This window comes from Ammodytes marinus, assembly GCF_949987685.1.
Source record: "Ammodytes marinus genome assembly, chromosome: 19".
NCBI lineage: Eukaryota > Metazoa > Chordata > Actinopteri > Uranoscopiformes > Ammodytidae > Ammodytes > Ammodytes marinus.
Genome location: NC_137223.1, coordinates 23,758,665 through 23,781,164, shown reverse-complemented (window position 1 = coordinate 23,781,164; position 22,500 = coordinate 23,758,665). Strand labels below are relative to the sequence as shown.

General features: G+C 38.5%; 2 protein-coding genes across 2 annotated transcripts in view; one reads left to right on the top strand and one right to left on the bottom strand.

Annotated features, from left to right (window-relative positions):
• Nucleotides 1-5,505: 5,505 nt before the first annotated feature.
• uts1 (urotensin 1) lies at nt 5,506-5,991 on the top strand (the record flags this gene model as incomplete). Its single annotated transcript, XM_080048340.1, has 1 exon — nt 5,506-5,991. The coding sequence occupies one exon, from the start codon at nt 5,506-5,508 to the stop codon at nt 5,989-5,991; it is 486 nt and encodes a 161-aa protein (XP_079904466.1).
• A 5,389-nt stretch (nt 5,992-11,380) lies between these two features.
• Nucleotides 11,381-22,500, bottom strand: part of trim54 (tripartite motif containing 54) — a gene marked incomplete at both ends in the record, with an annotated part of 14,451 nt that continues 3,331 nt past the window's right edge. The window contains 5 exons of the mRNA XM_080047513.1: nt 11,381-11,519; nt 12,424-12,446; nt 13,910-14,143; nt 14,504-14,599; nt 16,769-16,952. Coding sequence (XP_079903639.1) covers nt 11,381-11,519; nt 12,424-12,446; nt 13,910-14,143; nt 14,504-14,599; nt 16,769-16,952 — 676 coding nt within the window. The remainder of the gene's footprint in view (nt 11,520-12,423; nt 12,447-13,909; nt 14,144-14,503; nt 14,600-16,768; nt 16,953-22,500) is intronic.

The window sequence follows — 22,500 nt, the reverse complement described above, 5'->3', positions numbered from 1 at the left end:
ATGTTACACCAATGCAACAGAGAAATGAACTGAAGATAGTACATAGGATCACGGCTATTTGTATCCACAAATGTGTGTGCGTAACATTTCAGTTCCGTGTGTGTGTAACCACAAAAAGATGCTTTTACAGGATGTAGGTATAATGATCTCATAGTTGGTCTAATCAAGCAATGCATTGGGAGGTTTTGGGGAGTTTTCCTCTAATTGTTCCTGATGTATCTTCTGGCCATGTTCTTGTGTGAAACAGTGAACATGGACAAGTAAAAAAAACCCCAGTGTGTTAAGTTCACTGGGACATAGACCATAAATGTTTAAGCATTAAAATAGTATACAATTAACCAAGAGAATATATTCTCTTGACACTTTCTTTCAGTATTCAATGTGCATTAAATCTTCATTCTCTAATTGTTGTGGACGTGTTTTGATAACAAAGGCCAAAGCTGGTAGAAGAGCCAATATAGTTTTACATGCGGGGATGTCAATGGTGTGTATGACCTATGCTAACCTTTGTAGCCAGCTTAGCTTTGGCTGGCTGCTGCTGCTGCACTGGGCTGTCAACCAAATGAACTGCACACACACACACACACACACACACACACACACACACACACACACACACACACACACACACACACACACACACACACACACACATTTCCTCCAACACAAACAGTCTTGTGCTAAATCGGGCGAATAACGTTTGATGAATCCATTGAGAATCTGCCAAATAGCCTCTTTCCCCCCGGAGGGAAACGATGCCTCTCCCTGTGTGAAAAACTGGAATCAATTTTTTTTGATTCAGCATCAACCCTTGTGGGGTTGTGAGTGTTTAACTAATATAATTAAAGGTGAAGTCAGTGATTCTTGAGAACGCTTGTTGTCCAAATCTGTAAATATCTCCTCACGATCCACTCCCTGTCCGTATGTGTGTGCACTGAAAAAATGGTGTATGTATGTAATATATTCGACTTCTTATCATTACGTGTGTCGTGTCTAAACAAGTGGAGTCTTCTAGCAGAAGGTTCAGCACAATGGACAGCTCCCACACTCATTCATTCCAACTGTAAAGGGATTTTTGTCTCCTTGTTAACAGCAGATATTGCTGTGTTTACAATCCTCTATTTGATTGGTTCGTAGATCATACTTTGCAGGGTTAAAATAAAATGTTAAATCTACTTATATTGATGTAAAAAATAAAAGTTGTTCCTCTTGCTGCATCATTCTGCAGTTTGAAGGATGTATGGCACTATAACTTCAATCCTTAAACCTGCAGTGTGTAGAATTTTGGGTTTTATTTCCTAGCAGATTTTGTAGAAAATAATTATAATATCCATAAGTACGTTTAATTTAGTGCATAATAGCTGATTTTTTTTTTTTTTTTTTAGAATTATTATTTATTCCCTTAGAAAGGGTCTCATATATGTTCATATTTCTCCATTTCTTGGACCAAAACCAGTCGCCGCCATTTTGGAAGTGTCATAGTTGGAATGTCATCAGGTGCATTGTTTAAAATGTAGAATTGTTCTTGTCCTTGAAGGCCACTGTAGCTTCTGTTATTATTCAAAAGGGATGGGGTTACCCAGGGAGCGTTGCATTCCAGAACTTTCTAGGACTTTCAAGAACTTACTTGATGATGTCATATTACACACTGCACCTTTAATTTGCAACTTTAATGATATCCTATTAGTTGCCTTATGTTATTTGCGTGTACTTACTCCACAACACTGCAGTGCCACGAAGCTACATTCAGTCTAGTGGTGAGAACATTGTAGAATATTGACGATGCCTTTGAAGCCAATCGGATTCCCCATCCTCAGGAACCCCTGGGATCTTCCTCCTCTCACCTCCAGTAAGTAAACAAACTATTTTCCGTCTATCAGCCATCCCGAGCGGTCCCTCGAGTGTATACTGCCGTGTTGTCGTCCCGATAGCTGTCCAGTTTCCAAATCAGTGTGTGTGTGTGTGTGTGTGTGTGTGTGTGCTCGCTCGCAATCGCATTGACGTCAAACGAGCAGACTTGAAGTATAAAAACCCTTCGTGCTCCGCAGGCTGCGCTCATAGGGGCTTCACACACCCAGAGACACACACCCGACCAGCGGACCAACACACTTGACCTGCAGCAGCTTAGTGGAGGACTAAGTGAGTATATCAAGCAGCTTTTGTTAACTCTTTTTTTTCTGTAAAAAGTTTTGTTGAATTGGAAGTAATTGTCCAAATGAGAACATGACTGATGGAAGAAAAAAGGTGCAGGTGTAGATATCCGTAGGTTATTCTGTTTGTACCTCTTTTAAAATCAGACGATATCTTTTATCATTGTTGTGCTTTTTAATCAAATCAAGTTCCGAAAATTAATCTTATTTTTTCGTTGCAGGACAGTAGGATAATCTCAGACTTTAATTGACTGTGTGTTATCTATCTTTGGTCATTTGTTCTGTGTTTTAGTCGAGTTTAGATTTCTCAATAAGGTTAAATGTGACATTCATTCATCCATTCATTCATTCATTAAAACTTAATTTATTCTTGATGGATCATTGATAGCCAGCTTCGATGTCGAGTGTACGGCATAATACAGTTTTTCTCAGTCGCTTTGGTGCTTTTCTCACATCACTATTAACATTTGCACAGCAGTTAGTGCATTGCTCAAAACAATTAGTGCAAACTGCAAAACCTAGTGGATAACCTGCAAAAGTATGTCACTTGCTCAAAATGGATAGTCTATTCCTCAAAAGCAAGTATTCATGTCAATGAAACTGCCAGTGTCATCAAAATGAGAAGTCTTGACACCATCGTTTATGAACAAGATAGTCAAATGGCTTTGTCATGTTTTCATTATGACAGTTTATTCTCTCACTGTTTTCCAATGCAAAAAAAAAGGTCAGAACTCGGTGACACTACCTGAAAATGCTCAAGACAGCACTATACACTACTTGTACTGTCATTTGAATACACATTGCTGTAGTTAGGGGAGTAAGTGAGTACAAGACACTGAATACGTACGTTTCACATTTTTTCTGTATATGCTCTTTGCAATTCTACAGCATTGTGCAAAAGAAAAATACACTTCAGTCACTTATTTAGAAAAAACATAAAAAAAACAGCCTTTTGGTAGAGCTGTGCACAAATGTGAACAATATAACAGGACATATTGTAACTGAACATATATAGGTAAATCATTCTGGCACATCCAGACGTTCCTGTCTGTCTGGCCACATATTTTCATCTACATCACAACCAGTGGCGGCTCGCCCATAGAGGGCGATAGGGCGCCGCCCTCCTTGAGCCATATCAGCAAAAAACGAAAATATAATAATGAATAATAATAATGTTTTTTTTTTGTTTTTTTTGTATTAATAATCATAATTTATGATTTCAATACAGTTTTTACCTGCATCTAAGTCTGAATATCATTGTACAATCAGCGTCTGTGCTCTGTACCGTCACTCTGGGGCGATGTCGGGCTGGTTGAAAATCGCCCCCAGCGCTCTCATAGACATCAATGTAAAACTTTTTTTTTTCAAACTGCAAGCCTCGCAATGCAATCTCTATGGGTTCCGGGGGTGCTCGCACTAACGTGTTGTCGTCATACGTACAGTAAACAATAAACCAATTACAGTGACTGATACAGTCACATGTCCAGTATGCAGCCCAGAGCGGTCATATTCAAGACCAACACAACTTTATATCAACTCAGGCTAGGCTGGCAAGCTACTTACTTGATCGGACTCGGACTAGGTCTTTCCCAGACAAAATGTAACCATCAAGCAAGTATCTACCAAGATGGATTGGGGGATCTTATAAACGCGGATTTTCACGGGGCTCGTTTGAACGGCTAACGAGGCTAGCAGGATGCTAATGCGCTAACGCTCTGTCCTGCTGCCGCTGCATGATGATATGGACTGTATACTGGCTTTTTATCCATCCTGATGGCAGCACAGAGACCGCATGGATAACTTTGGGTGTCACCCCTATGCATCATCTCTCAGAAAAGGTAAAACAAACATTAAACATCAATCTGCATATACGAGCCAGCGCCGTTCAACAGCTGATCGGCTATTGAACGGTGATCAGCTGTTGATCGTCGTTTAGCTGACAGCTGCTTTCACCGTCCGACATAAACCCGCCTACCAAGTGCTGTAGACAGTAGTAACCCAAACCAATGTGATGATTAGCACTGTTAATGTTGCACATGCTATGCCAGCATCCATTTTTGTCTCCTAACTTTTAAAGGAAGCCTATCTGAGGAGCACACTGGTAGATGACAAGTTATCTGTGATGGCCACAGCCGGATAATTAATCATTTTAGAGCTAAAATAATTTTATTCAAGAAATTAACTAACTTAATTTCCAAAAATACTGTACAGTACAATGCTTGTCTAATGTTGCCAGAGTGGTTATGCCAGATGAACAGGAAAAACAAACAGTTAAATGCAATATGGCATTGTCATATGCTATCTGATTTAGGTTAATTTTGGGTCATATTTCCCATCATGGCAACAATTGCCCCCCCTGAGATTATTGTCAGGAGCCGCCACTGATCACAACGGATATTATCCCTTGCAATGCAGCGAGGAAAGTCATTGGTTACAACTAATACTTCACACACCTCCTCGTGAGTGAAAGCTGAAGTCCACCTGAGAGCAATTGTTCAATTTAGGAGACATTTCCAGGAAAAAATTATAAAGAAAGGTTTACAATTTGCTTGACATAATTTGATAACTAGTTCAACAATTTTGTATGTAATGACTCAAGCAATGAAATGAAGACTATTAGTTTTATTGGGAACGACTATTCAGCATCCATAAGTATAGTTCATTTTGACTGACATGACATAAGCAAATGACAATGTTATAAAACAGCAGAGAATTGTATGAAAGCAACTGATACATGTCCAAAAGCATTTGCAATTTGTTCAGAGGAAGGAGAAATTGCTACTATGATGTGCTCAAATGACTAAATGTTGCGGAGGTTGAACTAATAGTTATGAGAATTTTCATTCTGATCTGAGAAAAGCACCAAAGCGACTGAGAAAAACTGTAATACAGAATCAAAAAACAAATCAAACAAGTCAGTAAAATAAGTCCACAAACAAATACTATTTAATTTTTTTTTCAAATATTGTATAACAACATATATATATTTTTTTAAAGTTAATTTGGCAGAAAGATTTCATTTGAAAAAGTGGGCAATGGCTATTTTGTGTACATTTTCTTGGCTAAATCGTCAGCACATTTTCCCTCATTGTTTTGTGATTAATTGGCTTTTCAATTGAAAGTTGATCCATATAGCACATGTTAAACAACCTCAAGGTTAATAAATGTGTTGCTTCTCGAATACCTAGACTACTTGTTGAAAATAAATCTTTAAAAGTTACTTTGTTAAACAGCAAAGAAAGTGCGGCACAGCTATGTTTTGAGTCTGCTATGTCTGTGTGACGTATTTGATCATCCAATATCGTGCTTGGAAATCCGCTAAATCTAACCTAAATCAACTTTTTTTTTGCAGGACATGAAGCCGGTCCCCCTGCTCCTGCTCCTCCTCTCGGTTCTCCTCTCCTCCCACCTCCGCCCCGTGGCCGGCAGACCTCGCTCTCTGCCCGGCTGGCTGGATGGCAGCGGCCGCCCCCTCCTCCAGACCCAGCAGCGAGTGGACCAACTTCTCCTCAGAGCGCTCCACAGCAGCATTAGCAGTGACACATCCAATAACAACGATCTACTCACCAACGACAGTATCCTAAGGAAGAACCACCCGTTCACACTGCGCATGCTCCCACCAGAACCAGAAGAACACAGAAGAAGCCGCGGTGACGATAATGACGCGGCTTTGTTGAGGAATGCGGTCGCGGTGCAGCTGTTAAAACGAAGCCAGGACCCGCCGCTGTCCATAGACCTCACCTTCCACCTGCTGAGGAATATGATTCAAATGGCCAAGAGCGAGAACCAGCGGGAACAGGCTCTGCTCAACCGCAAAGTCCTGGACGAGGTCGGGAAGTGAATAGGACTTGATATTTTAAAAAACAACAGCAGCCCCAACCAACCGCTGTCTAGGCGTTCTAGAACTCTGACTTTCCAGTAGTTGTTGTTTGTTTGTGCGCCTACGCCTTCCCTCTCCACACCATCTTTACGCACAGTCACAGATGGTGCCAAATAACGCACCACAGCATCCGAGAGTTAAAAAGTAAATTCTGAAATGTTGTTCGAAGATTTTTATGGAGAATAAGGAAACGCCGTCACCCTCAATGGCTTCACCCCTTTTTTCACTTTTTTTCACTTTTTTTTTAGTTTTGAAGCCAAATACATTTGAGACAAATAATTATCTTTTGTTGAAAATTCATATATAAAGTTGGGCCAACCTATTATTTTTTTTGTTCAGAAAGTTTAAATGTTTGAATCAACATTTTGAACGACTTGTTTATTTTTAATTTTTTTATTTGACAGATAATAATTTGGCAAAATTGTTATTGTGTGAAATTCATAGGATGTAGAACTCAAAATGTTGAGTTTTAATTTAATTTAATTTAATTAAATTTTCATAATGAGGCCAATGAACCTTGAAAAGAAAGAATATATCTACAGCCCTACAGGTTGTGAAGAAATGTAAAACTTATATATCCATGGATACCAGACTTCCCTCTGTTTCTTTGTTGTTTTAAATCCACCGATTGATCAAGCTTAACATCATAAATTTAAATATTAACAATACTATCAATCATGACAAAGGAAGCTTAATTAAAATGAGTTACGGGGAATGGGTGCGATTTATAAAGTGTGAACTTCTCCCCACTTCTTTTCAAACATTTTATTCCAGTCAGCAAAGTGTTTGTCATTCATATTTTATGCTTTCTATTTTGTGTAACATCATTATTTTCAGTATGACAATTTCCCTTTTTCTTTTACATGTTCGAAATAAACATGTCAATCAATCAATCAAATTTGAAAAATGTTTACTGAGGTGAAAAAGGAATGACTGAACACAATTTGTTGATTTGTTTTTCCATATCCAACTCTCAGCTCTCACCTGTCCGTGAGTTTGAGCGGGAGAACTATCGCCTGTGCTGTATATACTGTAGCATGCTGATATACAACTACAAAAAATAACAAAAAAAAGCTTTATTTATTTTACCATCAACTTTCACTGATAACATTTAGTTTTTTTTGCAAAATAAGAAAAAAAAGCTCATTTATATTTTGTAATAAAAAAGTTTGAAGTAAAAATCATTGCTTTTGATTCTGTTATCGTGCCGATGATTTTTTATTTTTTATTTTTTTAAATGTATTTATTTATTTAAAAGGGACAACATGTTAATGTGCCAGATTTTGGCCATATAGGCTAATTTTTTTCACCTGTATCCCTAAATTAAATGTGTATCAATCAGCTATAAAATACAGCTTTTTTGTGACTGTGATGGGGTTAGAGTCTCATCAAATGTTGTTCAATTTGTAATAAGATCTTTCCAAAGTTTTCCAACTGATTATGATCAGTTCGTGCGTGGTCACATTTTCGAACACCAGTTTTTAAAATCCCCGGTTCCAAAACTATTTTAAACCTTCCAAAGAGGACCATGTTATACCTCAGTTTGACAGTACTTAAAAAAAAAGATTACAATGTTTTTTGTGATTATATACAGAATAATTACATGTCAAATTAATACATTACATTTGATCAAATACAAACTTGACAGTGGCATATATTTGCTTTATATCTGCTTTTTAATTGTATATATGTAACACTTCTTTATAGCCGTGCACAAATTAAAATTATACAGAAGAGTAAAAATCACTAAAATTCTTTACAGACGATGTGCTAGTGTATTTACAAGACCAACAAACTAAATTAAATAAAATTCAAATACAGTTATTATTTATTATTGATAATAATAACCATTATCACAACAATATTAGCCATTTTCATAGAGATAAAAAGTATTTTTATAGGGTAGAAAACATGCATTCAAAAACAAAAACATAAACATAAAAATAGCATACTTTATGTGTATTACGAAACAAACAAAAACATACATGTCCATAAGCATTAAAAGGTATATTGCTACTTTATCTTATTGACTAGTTTTAATGTCTTTACCAAATTTTAATAGCATTCCCTCTTCCAGTTGTTGGAGACCTACTTCACCGGTGTAAATATGAAGGTGTATTGAACTCTGAGATCCTATGTAGTATAAATGTGCAAAAAATTTAGAAATCGGTTCATCCTAGCCTGAGAAAAGGCAGAAAGAGTGTTTTATGGTCTCACTGTCTAACCCTACATTTGACCATGTGTGACATCACACATGGTCAAATGTAGGGTTAGGATTAACAGGACAGCTGGGCCAAGGGAAGACTGATGGAAGAAAAACCTCATTCAATATATTATCATAGCGAGTTTATAACGCCGGTTCCGTATTGGGTGAAGTATTCCCTAACCTTAACCTCATTGTGGCGGTATAGTAAAAGTCAAAGGATCACCAGCGTCATTTTGAGGCTTCATTGGGCAACATGCATGTCTGTACAAAATGGCAATTCCTCTTTCAGTTGTTAAGATACTCAAATCTGAATGAAAGTGGTGAACAGATTGACACTGCATGCCTAAAGCAAACACTTCTAAAGAAAAAGACAGACAACAGTGAATTTGTTTGGGGCTATTTATATTTTCGGCTCTGGATTAATGTACATTTGGTGCAGCGTTCAAAATAGTTTTTTGGAAAACAATGGAACGCTATGACACAGAGGGAGGAGATAAACCCAGCTTTGGATGTACAGACAGACAACACGTTAGATCAATTCAATTTAAAGGTGCAGTGTGTAATTTACAACAGGTGCATTTCCCCAGGACGCCCACTATATATAAAAACGTTTAAGGCCGTAAAAGTTTGTCCGTTCTGTGCTACTGTAGAAACATGGCAACAATGCACCGACCCTGCTTATAAAAGGCTCATTGTGGTAAGAAAAAATAATTGGATTTTCAAGTGATTAGATACTAATTATTACATACATGTGAATATAATATTCCATTTCTACCAAGCCTGTTAAAAAAAACGCAAATTAATTCTACACACTGTACCTTTAAGGAAACCCCTCCCATCCAAAGGCATACATTGTTTGCAATTGACTATACCTACAGTAAAAAGCTTATCTGCCCACTCTATCACTTTTACATCCTGCTCACTTGTGTTGCCATCAAACTACATGAATGCATTTTAAAAAAGGACAATTTTTTTTTAGTTTTTAAATATAAAAAAAAATAAAATGAATGCATGAATAGATGAATGAATTTTAACCCCAGTTCGGATCAGTCTTTTTGACATTTATGTGAAAACTGACAGATTCCAAACATACTGCTCTTTACAGATGCCTTGAGAAAGTATTATGAGAAAAAAAGCTCTAAACTGACTGAATAAACATGTTCTTGCACATCAACAAAAATCTTTTTTACTGTCCCACACACACAACACAGAATAACACCAGTGCTAAATCCACTGTATACATGGTGGGCTATACATGATAGAGTTATATACACACACAATGAAATGGGTTATTTATTGAACAAAAGGCAAAAAATGTGGCAGGATTAAAAGAAAAACGGGGCAACTGAAGGAGGAAAAACACAGATGGATGATGTTGATATAGGTATGATTTCAATCATTGAGGTGTGTGTGTGTGTGTGTGTGTGTGTGTGTGTGTGTGTGTGTGTGTGTGTGTGTGTGTGTGTGTGTGTGTGTGTGTGAGTGTGAATGCCTGCCTGCCTGCTTGCGTGTGAGTGTGTGTGTGTGTGTGTGTGTGTGTGTGAGTGTGAATGCCTGCCTGCCTGCTTGCTTGCGTGTGAGTGTGTGTGTGTGTGCGCGTGTCCCCCTGCGTGCCTGCTTGCCTGCATGGGTGTGCCTGCATGTGTGTTTGTGCGTGCCTGCCTGTGTGTGTGTGTGTGTGTGTGTGTGTGTGTGTGTCCCATGTTGTCCTAAGTTGTCTCATCTATGTCTTGGTTGAATTCCATCCTTCCGGAAGGATTATGACAAACCGCTATTTCCGTCACTAGGACCTCGGGAAAAAAGAACAAAAGTGTCAAAATCATCCCACGCCTAAACAATCTACCACTAACAAGCACAGAGGAGGAGTAGGCTGTGTTGTTGTGCTTACATTTGACTGAGTCAGCATGAAATACACATATACAGCCCTGGAAAAAAATTAAGAGACCACTCCTAATGTTCAGTGTCTCTCGTTTTTTACTATTTATAGGCATTTGTTTGAGTAGAATGAACATTTCGGCTTTATAATATAAACTACTGACAACATTTTCTACCAAATTCTAATATATTTTTTGTCATTATATTAAGAGCATTTTCAATTAGTTATGTAGAGATGAAGATTTAAGAAAAATTAAGACTGGTCTCTTAATTTTTTTCAGAGCTTTATTAATTTTTTCTGTTTTTACGTAAGTGGTCTTGTTAAAGCTTGTTGTCAAAATCAGTTTTTGCCAAAATCAGTGAATATCTCCTCACGATCCGCTACCTGTACGTACTGTGTGTGTGTGTGTGTGCTAGAAAAAAAACACCTGGGGTTAATACATAGCCTAGGATCTGTAAACTGGTCGGCCAATTTTCCAGTGAGGAAAGTTGTTTTTTAATTCAGTTATGATGAGTATATATATAAATTTTCATTTCTCTGACACACCCACATTTACACAATGCACCTTTAAATGTTTTGAATGTGCACTAGCATTATTAACCAGTAGCTACCTCTGTCTTACAATCGGGAATAGAAGTCAAGTTCTGACTCGTCTTCGGGATCTTCTTCTTCATCTCCCAGACCTACACACAAACACACACACACACACACACACACACACACACACACACACACACACACACACACACACACACACACACACACACACACAAATAAATGTGTTTTCCCTTTACGAGGAAACTTTACCTTGTCCCCAACTTTTTACTATAGTCCCCACCATGACATGTAAACCAGTATACATACACACACACACTTTTGTTTAGACTAATTTAAACTTTTCTGAATGGAGTGTAAAGGAAATGATGTCTGATCCTTGTGGAGGCCTTTTCTTTAGCTGTGCTGTTTACATAGACACTCATACAACGTGAAATGTCTTATTTATGTATCATACATGTACTGTATCATGGGTTTTATTTTAATCAAGCAGGATATTTTATTCTCAATTTTATTTTTATTTTTTAGAAGAGCTATCCATTACAACTGATGATTGATACCCCCCCCACCCCCCATTGAATATGGTAAACACTTGTACTTAAAGATTTCACCATAAAACGTTGCCAGTTGATTAACTACTAGCATTAAAACAATAACTTTTTGTTTTGAATAAATATGAAAAAAAAATATGCAAATTTGACAGTGTCTTAGTTTCATACTGTACCGGAGCAGCTGAAGTCTATGTGCATCAGCATGTCTGCCATGTCGCTGGTGTCCAGGACAAAGTGGCTCATGGTCTCATAGCCGAGCTCAGGACGCTCTGTGTGGGAGGCTCTGGATGTAGCTGCCATTCTGTCCACACAGAAACACATTTACAGGTTTCAAAATAAAACTAAAAAAATACATATATAGCTTTCAGAATAAGACAAAAAAAAAAGTCATGCCCTATATACCCTCGAGTATGCAGAAGCAATATAGAATAAAAAAAAAAACTTCTGTGTCGTTTGAGAAAGACGCAATGCATTGTGGGGCGGTTGAGTATAGAAAAGTAACCAATCGATCCATACACAAAATCCCTTCCCTGAAGTAAGTACTCATCCGGGCATTTCTCGCCACACAAAATCGCATACACAACTACAACATACTCAAATTTACGTCCAAATTAGTATGAGTAGGACGTTTGAAGTACAACCATTGTAGGATTCAGGCCCCTCTTTCTCTCATTAAATTCATAATACTCTTGCAAACTTGCTTCAGTTTAGTTCAACAGCTTCTAATCTGCATCGTGTGCAGTGTATTGACACATTCAACACTAAATATTTAATCAGTCAAGCTCCAATTTCCAAAGGTTATTGATGTGGATTTTAGGTAAAAAGGCCAATATTGGCTCTATCCATCGGCAAACCACAGACACACACACACACACACACACACACACACACACACACACACACACACACACACAGTGATGTCCATCTTATCCCCATGTGTCCGGCCAGTGATGTCAGCAGTCATAAAGATTTGTTTGGTCTTTAAAATATCAAAAAAATAACTAATGACTAAGTTAAATATTTTCCTCTGAAATTTGTTGGAGTAGAAGGGTTGGCCAAGTATTAATATTGAACATACTCAAGTCTTCAGAAAATGTACAATAGTAAAAAAGTTATTTCACATTCGACAGGCTCCTATTAATACAATCGGACCACATGCACGACATGCATAATCAGAGCTGCACCACTAACAACACTCAACTTACTTTTCCAGGATGACTGTGGCATTCTGTAAGAGAGAGACAGAGAGAGAGGGAGAGAGGGAGAGAGACAGAGAGAGGGAGAAAGAGAGAGAGACAAACAGAGGGGGGAAAGAGAGAGAGAGAAGACACATAAATGAATCACATTGTGCTTCATCTCTTGTCACGTCACCATGTGAAATAAAATATAAAATCACGACTTTAAGAAATACTGCAGCTGCCAGAAAGGCCTCGCTGTTTTTATTACCTGTTTCTAACAACTCTATCTTCTTTACACCTGCTTGGGCTTTAACATCTGAGGCCCTTACACACACACACACACACACACACACACACACACACACACACACACACACACACACACACACACACACACACACACACACACACACACACACACACACACACACACACACACACACACACACACACACACACACACACACACACACACACCACACCAACATACAAGGAGCTATAGCAACTGTTACTATGTTAAATGTTAAAAAAAATTGCACGATGCAGTAACTGTTGTGTGCTGAAACATTAGGGGCTATTAATGGTTTTGTTCGACTAACAGACCAATCCCACAAATCCTTACTAATCACAATGGGGACATTTAACCCTTCAATTTAAGATGAGTCCACGCTTGTTGATTCAGGGTTCAGTGTTTGTCCATGCATGTGATCAATTGGTGGATCTATAGCGTAAACTGTGGACAGACTGACATGTTCTTCATTATCTCTGCCCATGTGTGTATGTGTGTGTGTGTAGGTGTGTGCGTGTGTGTGTGTGTGTGTGTGTGTGTGTGTGTGTGTGCGTGCGTGTCCGTGTGTGTGTGTGTGTGTGTGTGTGTGTGTGCGTGCGTGCGTGCGTGTCCGTGTGTGTGTGTGTGTGTGTGTGTGTGTGTGTGCGTGCGTGCGTGCTTGCGTGTCCGTGTGTGTGTGTGTGTGTGTGTGTACATAAAGCTCTTGTTCGTCAATAGCAGCAATAGATATTTGGAGATACAACCTTGGCATGGATCATTCTCTCTAAGGAATCCTGTGGCTTGGAGAATATAATATTGATGTGTACACAGGAGGCGCGTGTGACCTCTGTGTTGATTTTATTTAAAGGTGCTCCGAGGATCTTTGATCAATTCAAAAGCGGTAGTGTTTTTTACCACGCCAGCTGTAGTTCCTGTGTGAGCGTATACCCACGACAAAGGCATAAAGAAAAACTATATAAAAATGGCATTCTTTGCACTGATGGTCTCGTTTGTTGTTACATGTCATTTATGATCATCAGAGGGAAAAAATTGGACTGTTTCAGAAATATTTAAAAGTTCCTCCTAGCACCTTTAAACACACTAACACTTCCGAAGAAGTTGAGAAGCCACAAGGTGTATTGGTATTATTGCCTGTGTGTTTTCAAAAGTAAAATTTTGCCTGAGATTATGGTAATGCAGTGGTTTCCTTCAGTTTAAAGTGATAGTGCGTAACTTGCCACCCACCTGTATGAACAGTGGCATGTGTGGCTCTTCCATGGACTGAATGGCGGATTCCACGAGCGTTACCGCGGTCTCCAGCTCATCTCCGTGGTGACGGATGAGAGAGCGAACGTGTTGTAGTTTGTCGTCCTGTTGCCTAGCGATGAAACCCACCAGCTCCAGTTTGCGCTCATCCAAGATGGCCGCCAGGTCGTCAAACCGGTCGTGGAGCTCTTCCCTCTGGCGCTGACCGTTCTCCTGCAGTTAGAAAGAAGATTATTTTTTTATTTTTTTTATCCTTTATTTATACTATACAGGTAAATCCCATTGAGACCGGAGACTCTTTTTCAAGGGAGACATGTTCCCATTTACATGTTATGTGTGTGTGTGTGTGTGTGTGTGTGTGTGTGTGTGTGTGTGTGTGTGTGTGTGTGTAGTCTGACTTAAGTCACTTTCCGGAACACACACCAAACCAGTTGATTGGGGGACGGCTTGTTCAATTTGGGACAAAAGTCATGTCCACAAATGGAAATTGGTGTGTGTGTGTGTGTGTGTGTGTGTGTGTGTGTGTGTGTGTGTGTGTGTGTGTGTGTGCGTGTGTGTGTGTGCGATTCTGACCTCCACAGTGCGGCAGACTTCTTCCATCTGAGAGATGACGGCCTGGATGTGGTCGTTAGTGGCAACCAGTATCGCGATTCCATCACTCAACTCCATCTAAAAACATTAGCAACAAAATCACTCACTTTAGTTTACACCAAGATTCATAGTAAAATAATTTAAACTTAAAGGAATACTTCACCCATACGCAACAAGCGTTCTATCATTATAAAATCGCTATTATAATATAATGAATGAGGTTTTTCTTCCCTCAGTCTTACCTTGGCCCAGCTGTCCTGTTATTCCTAACCCTACTTTTTACCATGTGTGATGTCACGCAGCCTTTTCTCAGGCTAGGATGAACCGATTTCTAAAATGGTTGCACATTTATACTACATAGGATCTCAGAGTTTAATACACCTTCATATTTCGACCAGTGAAGTAGGTCTTTAAAGTAAAGTAGTAGTTTGTATATCTTTTTAAATTCTATGATACTGAAATATAGTTTTGACTGCGAAGAAATAGCAGCTTTTCATATTGGATGATTGTAAACAAGTCATAAATCAGACAATTAACAATCCTTATAACCTTCAGAATAGTGCTAAGATTGGGGGCGCCCTTAGATCAGTTGGTAGGGCTTCCCCCCCATGGGCCTCGGCCAGCAGCGGACCCGGGTTCGATTCCAGCCCGCGGTCGTTCTCTGCATGTCACTCCCCTCTCTGCCCCATTTCAACTCTGTCTCTACACTATCAATAAAGCATAAAAATGCCAAAAAAATATCCTTAAAAAAACCTAAGAATGATTTTGGAAAGTAAAGATGATGTAAGTGCTTGAAAAGTTAAAGCGATTTTTGGTTCAAAGAATTAAGAAAAAAAATATATATATGAGCTACTAAAGGTTGTTGTATGGTTGTTAATGATGGACGCAAACAGACAAGGTAAAGTCAAACATAAACATCTAAATGTATATTTTTCAAAATGTTATTCATATTAGTATGGAAGCAGGATGAGTATGCAGTGTTAGCAAAGGACTCAGAGTACTGTCTGATTAGTAAGCACAACAACTAAACATGAGTCAGCAGCATCTGTTTGTTTAGTGTATGATATAACATCATGCCGTTTAATACAGCTTCTGATATTTACTGTCAATTTAAAGGTTACACTATTTCAATAAAAAATTCTCACCTCTTCAGTTTTTAAGCCGAATTCGAAAACATACTTTTAGTTTTTCAGGATAACCTTTCAGTTTAGAACTAACTTTGCTCCAGCTCATCCACATTTCAGATGAAATTAATCACGTACGGAGTGAGAGATGTAGCAGCCGGAGACTCAAATGTCAACAAGAAAAACAAATGTCTCAATGACACGTCGGACACTGCTGCTGCTGTGTGCACTGAAAAGAATAATCAAGTGTACACACAGCCTAGGCTCTGTAAATGGGCATGTTGCAAGCTACGGTGGGCTCCCTTTGTCTACATATTGTTCAGATAACAGTTTACAAAGTCTAGGCTGTGTATTAATTAACAGTATCTCCAGAATCACTGACTCACACCTTTAAGTTAAGAAATGAGTTGACACCCTTGTAAGTGACATACGTACATGACACCTCATTGACTTTTTATTTTCGACCATGTCAGTTGTTTATTTTATTTTGTCTTTTGTTTTTGTGTTAGTTCTTTCAGTTGTGTGTGTGTATGTTCTCTCTAAAAGATAAAAATCCCCAAATAAAGTATTATAAAAAATAATTCCCCCTTGTTATAATCAAGTCAAAGTCAAAGTCAACGTTTTTTTATTGTCAGTTCTGATATATGCAAGACAGACATATCAGAATCAAAATGGCGTTTATCTCTGACCCACGGTGCAATAGGAACATTAAAAAAAAGAGTAGAATAAGAAACATAAAAAATATTTAATTTAGATCAATTCTAAATACTAAGTAGTGCAAAGGTAAGTAAGTATATTGTTTAGTAGTATATTGTTTTGTACAATATAAAAGAGTAAATATAAAATAGCGTAGAAGGTAAAAAGTAGATAAGTTAAATTGAATTGAATGTGCAATGTGCAGTCATAATGTATTTAAAGCCAGTGTGAGTACCTTGTGTTTATTTAAGAGTATCTCCAGAATAGCTGACTCTACCTTTAAGGTTATAAATGAGTTGACTGGACTTACGTGGCGGTGAGTTTGAAAGCAGTGAAATGCAGTTAAATAAAATGCAGAGTGAGTTAAATTGACCGGTACAATAATTCCCCCTTGTTATAATATATCTAAAGCCACTGTATCTAGTACCTTGTGTTTGGTGTAGACGCTGGTGAGGGGCTCCACGTCACAGTCTTTGTGTTTCCCGAACACTTTGCACATGGAGCAGGTCGGCTGCTGGCAGGACACGCAGTAGATGTTGATCCTCTCATCCTCGTGCTGCTCACACATCAGCTGCTGCTGCTGCTGCGGCTCAGGCTTCTTGCTCACAAGCCTGAATTGAATTGAATTGAATTGAATTGAATTGAATTGAATTGAATTGAATTGAATAGAATAGAATAGAATAGAATAGAATAGAATAGAATAGAATAGAATAGAATAGAATAGAATAGAATAGAATAGAATAGAATAGAACTTTATTGTCATTGTACAAGACAACTTAGGCATAATTAGGCTTGCCTTAGTGGGGGTCATTGTTGCGTGTGTGATTTTTATGTATGTGTATATTTTGTGTATGTTTTGTGCACAGGGACCACAATGGAAATAAGCCTTCGGGATTTTTTGTGTCTATCCCTCCCTGGCTAATTTATGTATTTTAATGTGTGACAGAGTGCTGTTCATGTTTTTATATCGAAATGGTCAAATAAAATCATTCATTCATTCAACAACATTTTGTTTGGAGCAGTTCAAAATATTAACATTTATATTAATATGAGAAAATATTTAAAACAAAACACAACATTATCAACGGTATCAGCAATATATGTATAAATAAAATATATATCAAAGTAAAATGTTTTAAAAAGTCCAAAGTCCTTAAGTGCAATAGTGCCTGGAAGACACCAATAAAGTTTATGTTATTATCTCTGAAAAATATATCCAAATACATACAGTATGCTCAAAGTACAAGTGGCATTTAATAGCTGGCTGGGTGACAATTTACAATAAGGTACACAAAATTGTAGTACCTACTACATGTTTTTTTAGTAACTACTACATAGTTATGCATTATACCTACTACAAAGTTTTTTTTTTTTTTCTTAGTAACTACTGCATAGTTATGCATTACCTACTATATAGGTATTTTTTTAGTAACTACTAAATAGAGGCACTAGAAAAACATCTAGTGTTATGAGAAAATCCACTTTGGTTTTCGTTCTTTTACAAAACAAATACAAGAAACTCAGTCATCTTCTTTACTATAGCCATCATCTTTATTTAATCATAATGTGCTAAAATTAAAATCAAAAGCTGGTCCCATTTTTAAGACTTGGCAAACCCTGTCTGCATTGTTAAACAGGCTTAGCTTACTTCTGTTATTGCTGACGTATCTTTGACGTCAGTAAATGATGGAAGAGCAGCGAGAATACTTTGGCTGAGAGCTCTGTTGTTTCACACACACACACACACACACACACACACACACACACACACACACACACACACACACACACACTGGGAGGGTGTCACTACTCACAATAGCACAGTAGCCTCCCATAGGACATGTATTAAAAGGAATTTATGAATGAATATATATATTTTCTTTTAAGGCCTTTAATACACAATTCTTCTGCCAGATTTATCATAACCAATGCAGCTATAGTCACAGTGGTGGCATGCAGTTGGGACAGGGACTGAATTGGCGCTATAGGCCTGGACACACTGGCCCGATAATCGGCCATCGGACATGGTCGGAGAGTCTACTTGTTCGGTAGCTATGATTAAGCTGTTTATAAGAAAGACAGTTGGGACTGTCATCCAGGCACCACAGTCTATTATCAATTTAAGGACAAATCCGGTCCGTGACGCCAATTTGTGAAGGAAGTTCTTCTAAGGTTGGAGGTCAACTCAGGTGGAAGAATATTTCAGGAGACTTGGATCTGTGTGTGGACATCATGCTGTGTGTGTGTGTGTGTGTGTGTGTGTGTGTGTGTGTGTGTGTGTGTGTGTGTGTGTGTGTGTGTGTGTGTGTGTGTGTGTGTGTGTGTGTGTGTGTGTGTGTGTGTGTGTGTGTGTGTGTGTGTGTGTGTGTGTGTGTGTGTGTGTGTGTGTGTGTGTGTGTGTGTGTGTGTGTGTCTTAACCTCGCGCTATCTCTAACACCTCCCCGGCTCGGGCACCAAGCGTACCAATGTTTTGGTTCAGAGCTGAACACAGTGAACCATAACATTCTGGAGTAGAAGGAGATGAGACTATACAACTGACCTAAGTGTCTCCTAACAGGCTCCAAGGCTGACCTAGAGTCTGAGAGACAGACACACAAGATAGGCATATATGACCTATTCATATTTACCATTAATATTACAACTAAAGACGCTGTGTGTGTGTGTGTGTGTGTGTGTGTGTGTGTGTGTGTGTGTGTGTGTGTGTGTGTGTGTGTGTGTGTGTGTGTGTGTGTGTGTGTGTGTGTGTGTGTGTGTGTGTGTGTGTGTGTGTGTGTGTGTGTGTGTGTGTATTAACCTTGTGCTATCTCTAACACCTCCCCGGCTCGGGCACCAAGCGTACCAATGTTTTGGTTCAGAGCTGAACACAGTGAACCATAACAATCTGGAGTAGAAGGAGATGAGGCGCGGGGGTATCTATGTGCCCGCGTTCGGCCCCGAGAGCGCGTGTCCGTGATCGTGGGCGTGTCGGGATCGCGCTTGACGAGATTTTGAGCAGAATTTTAAAGTTTATATGAGGAAAACAACTTGAATCTGCAAAAATACAGGTAAGAAAAGTGTGTGGCACAGCTCTTATAGTTATATTGTATCTTAGCCTATATTTTATTTTTAGCCAATGTATGTAGTAGCTTGTCTATTAGCCTACTTTTAAATCAAAGTTTGCCACTAACTTGAAACTTTTTATTTTGCTGGCTTTTACTGCCTTTTAAAAGTTATTTATTTTCATTTGTAACAATGTTAATGTTAAGCATATTAGCATTCTTTTCTGTTTTTCTTATAACCTGTAGCCTAACCTTATGCTTGTTTTTACTGCCTTATAGATGCAATTTATTATCATTTTTAACCATTTTTCTGCCTGTTTTAGACCTTTTTTATTATCTCTTAAATGCATTATTCTTATTTTTCTAATGTATTGTAAATGTACAATAGAGTAAGTGTAAGTGCATAGCCTTAATTTAATTTTTCTAAATTTTCTAAATATATAAATAGGCTTTCTACTATAGGCCTATTTTATAGGTTTTTGAAATGTAATTCGTGATTATTGAAGATGAAGATTATCGTGAAGATTACCTTATTTCAAACCACCAGAACTAGCTAAGAACTCGTGTTTTGGGTTATAAAATAAATGTAGGCCTATTTATATCTTCTGTAAATAAAGGTTTGACCGTTTCAAAGTGGAAAAATTTGCGCTTCTGTTGTTTAAAAAAGAAAAATATCATAATTTGATATTTATCTTTGTGGAGTGTAAAAGAATTCAATATTTAAATTTAAGGACTTACATTTATAGTCTATTTATGATTAAAAATAAATTATAAAGTTAATTTTATTTATGCATGTATTAGGCCATCTATCTAATAAACAAGATGTTTAAGTTTCAAAGTGAAGTTATTGCGCCTTTTAATGGTTCTTTCAACTAAAGTGATAAAATAACGTGTTAGAGTTGATCATTGGATATTTATAAACGTATATATTTCCCTCCCAGCTTTCGTCATGGCCCGTGAGTTGGTGCTGACGTCATGTCTTGCGCTCATATGTGTGTGTGTGTGTGTGTGTGTGTGTGTGTGTGTGTGTGTGTGTGTGTGTGTGTGTGTGTGTGTGTGTGTGTGTGTGTGTGTGTGTGTGTGAGTGTGTGTGTGTGATGTCACTGGGTTCTATGTGTATCTCTCAGAATGCCCGGTTGGATTCTAGAACTTTTTTAGAATTCTAAAGCATTTGTTTATTTGTTCCATATTTTCTTACAGCTGTAGTCGCCATGGCCCGTGAGTTGGTGATGACGTCATGCCTCGTACTGCTCGTGCTGTGTTGTCACCATGGTGATGCCAGCCACATCACAGACCTTGATGTGTCCACCAGTGCAGCCGAGGAACAACAACTCCAAGAGCAGGGTTTCACTCAAATCCATGTTGATCTGAACAGCGGGGCAGGAGGAAGATATATCTATCTATGGGTCAAGACAGGAGACTCCCAGGCCATCACTAGGCTTCAACTCACATTCAACGAGGAAATGTCCCAAGGCCTGATAGATGTAGGCTACACCAAGATCGATAAGGATCTGAATGCTGGAGCAGGTGGTGATGAAATCTACCTGTGGTACTTCAGAGGCCACGGAGAGTACCACACTCCCATAGAGGAGGTTTCTGTCACAACCAATCCCAACGATGAGCCCCTGAAGCTGTCTGCTGGCTGGGAGGGACTGGCCTGTGATCTGAACCGCAAAGCTGCTGGGGACTGGATCTACTTGTGGGTGAAGAGAGCGCAGCAAACCTACATCCGTGATGTCACTGCCACTACTACCTACAGTTTAGATAGTCTCTACTTCCAGGCTGGTTACATCCGTATGGATGAAGATACCAACAGGGGGGCAGGAGGACGGTATATCTTCATCTGGTACCGTCAGACCACCAACCCCAGTGGGGCGCTCACCGCTCTGCAAGTCACCACCAACGTGGACCAGTATCAGCCATATCAGCAGCAGAACTACACACCCATCGGTGTGAACCTCAACCAGGGCACAGACTCAGATAACCCAGTGTATCTGTGGTTCAAGAAACGGGGACGTAATCCCATCAAAGCCATCGTGCTACTTCTCGACGAAAATGCTATTTTAGCTTATCAAAGGGCTGGTGCCAACGTTATTGAAAGAAATCTCAACTCAGGCAACAAGGGCAAACGTGAGTACCTCTGTGTTGAACAGTAAAAGTTTAAGAATCCATCACCCTAATAACAACAAGCCCCATTCGCACGGCATTAGTTTTACCTGGTGAGAACTCCTAATAAAATACGAAGGTCGTTTGTGATCCCAACCGCAGGTGATACTCATACTGTGCAAATAGTACTAAAGTTGTTGTAATCATTTTGGTGATGGTTTATTGAACCTCTTTTATCTTCAGAAAGAATCAATGCTGTATGGGTTCAATGTGAGAGAGAGAGAGAGAGAGAGAGAGAGAGAGAGAGAGAGAGAGAGAGAGAGAGGGAGAGAGAGAGAGAGAGTGAGAGAGAGAGAGGGAGAGAGGGAGAGGAAGAGAGGGAGAGAGGGAGAGGGAGAGAGTCAAATGATGCTGTATGGGTTCAATGTATTAAACAATCTGTCAGATTAAAATCAAACTAAAGTCATATTAATGATAAGAGGATCTTAACGACCAATTAAATATTGGAGCTCTTATTGGAGTATCTTATTCTGAAAACTTCCTGCTTGTCAATGAATCAATAAAGACAAATTTGATTGAGAAATGTGTTCACGTCATACTTTAAATTATAGAAACTTTGAGTGTTTTCATGTGTGTTCGTAATTTGTAAATGCTAAACATAATAAATGTCACAAAAAAAATGAATGCTGAAAACGCTAAACTGGATAGCTGAGTATGAATACTTGGAAAAATTTGAAAAAGGTCTCACTAGTATGAAATGAGTTGAAATGTTGAATACACACAACATAGGCTATGAAAGATGTGAAATATTTAGAAGTTTGACTAGAGTTATTTGCTGAAATTATATATAAGTTCAAAGACATAAAAAACCTTCAAACTGTAAGGGAGATCATGAAAAGCGAAACCTATCTGAAGGTGGAGTCAGCGATTCTGGAGAAACGCTTAATTGGTGTGAATGCACAGCTTTGATATTCTGCGTATTTTATTCCATATTATTATTATTATTCCGCCACT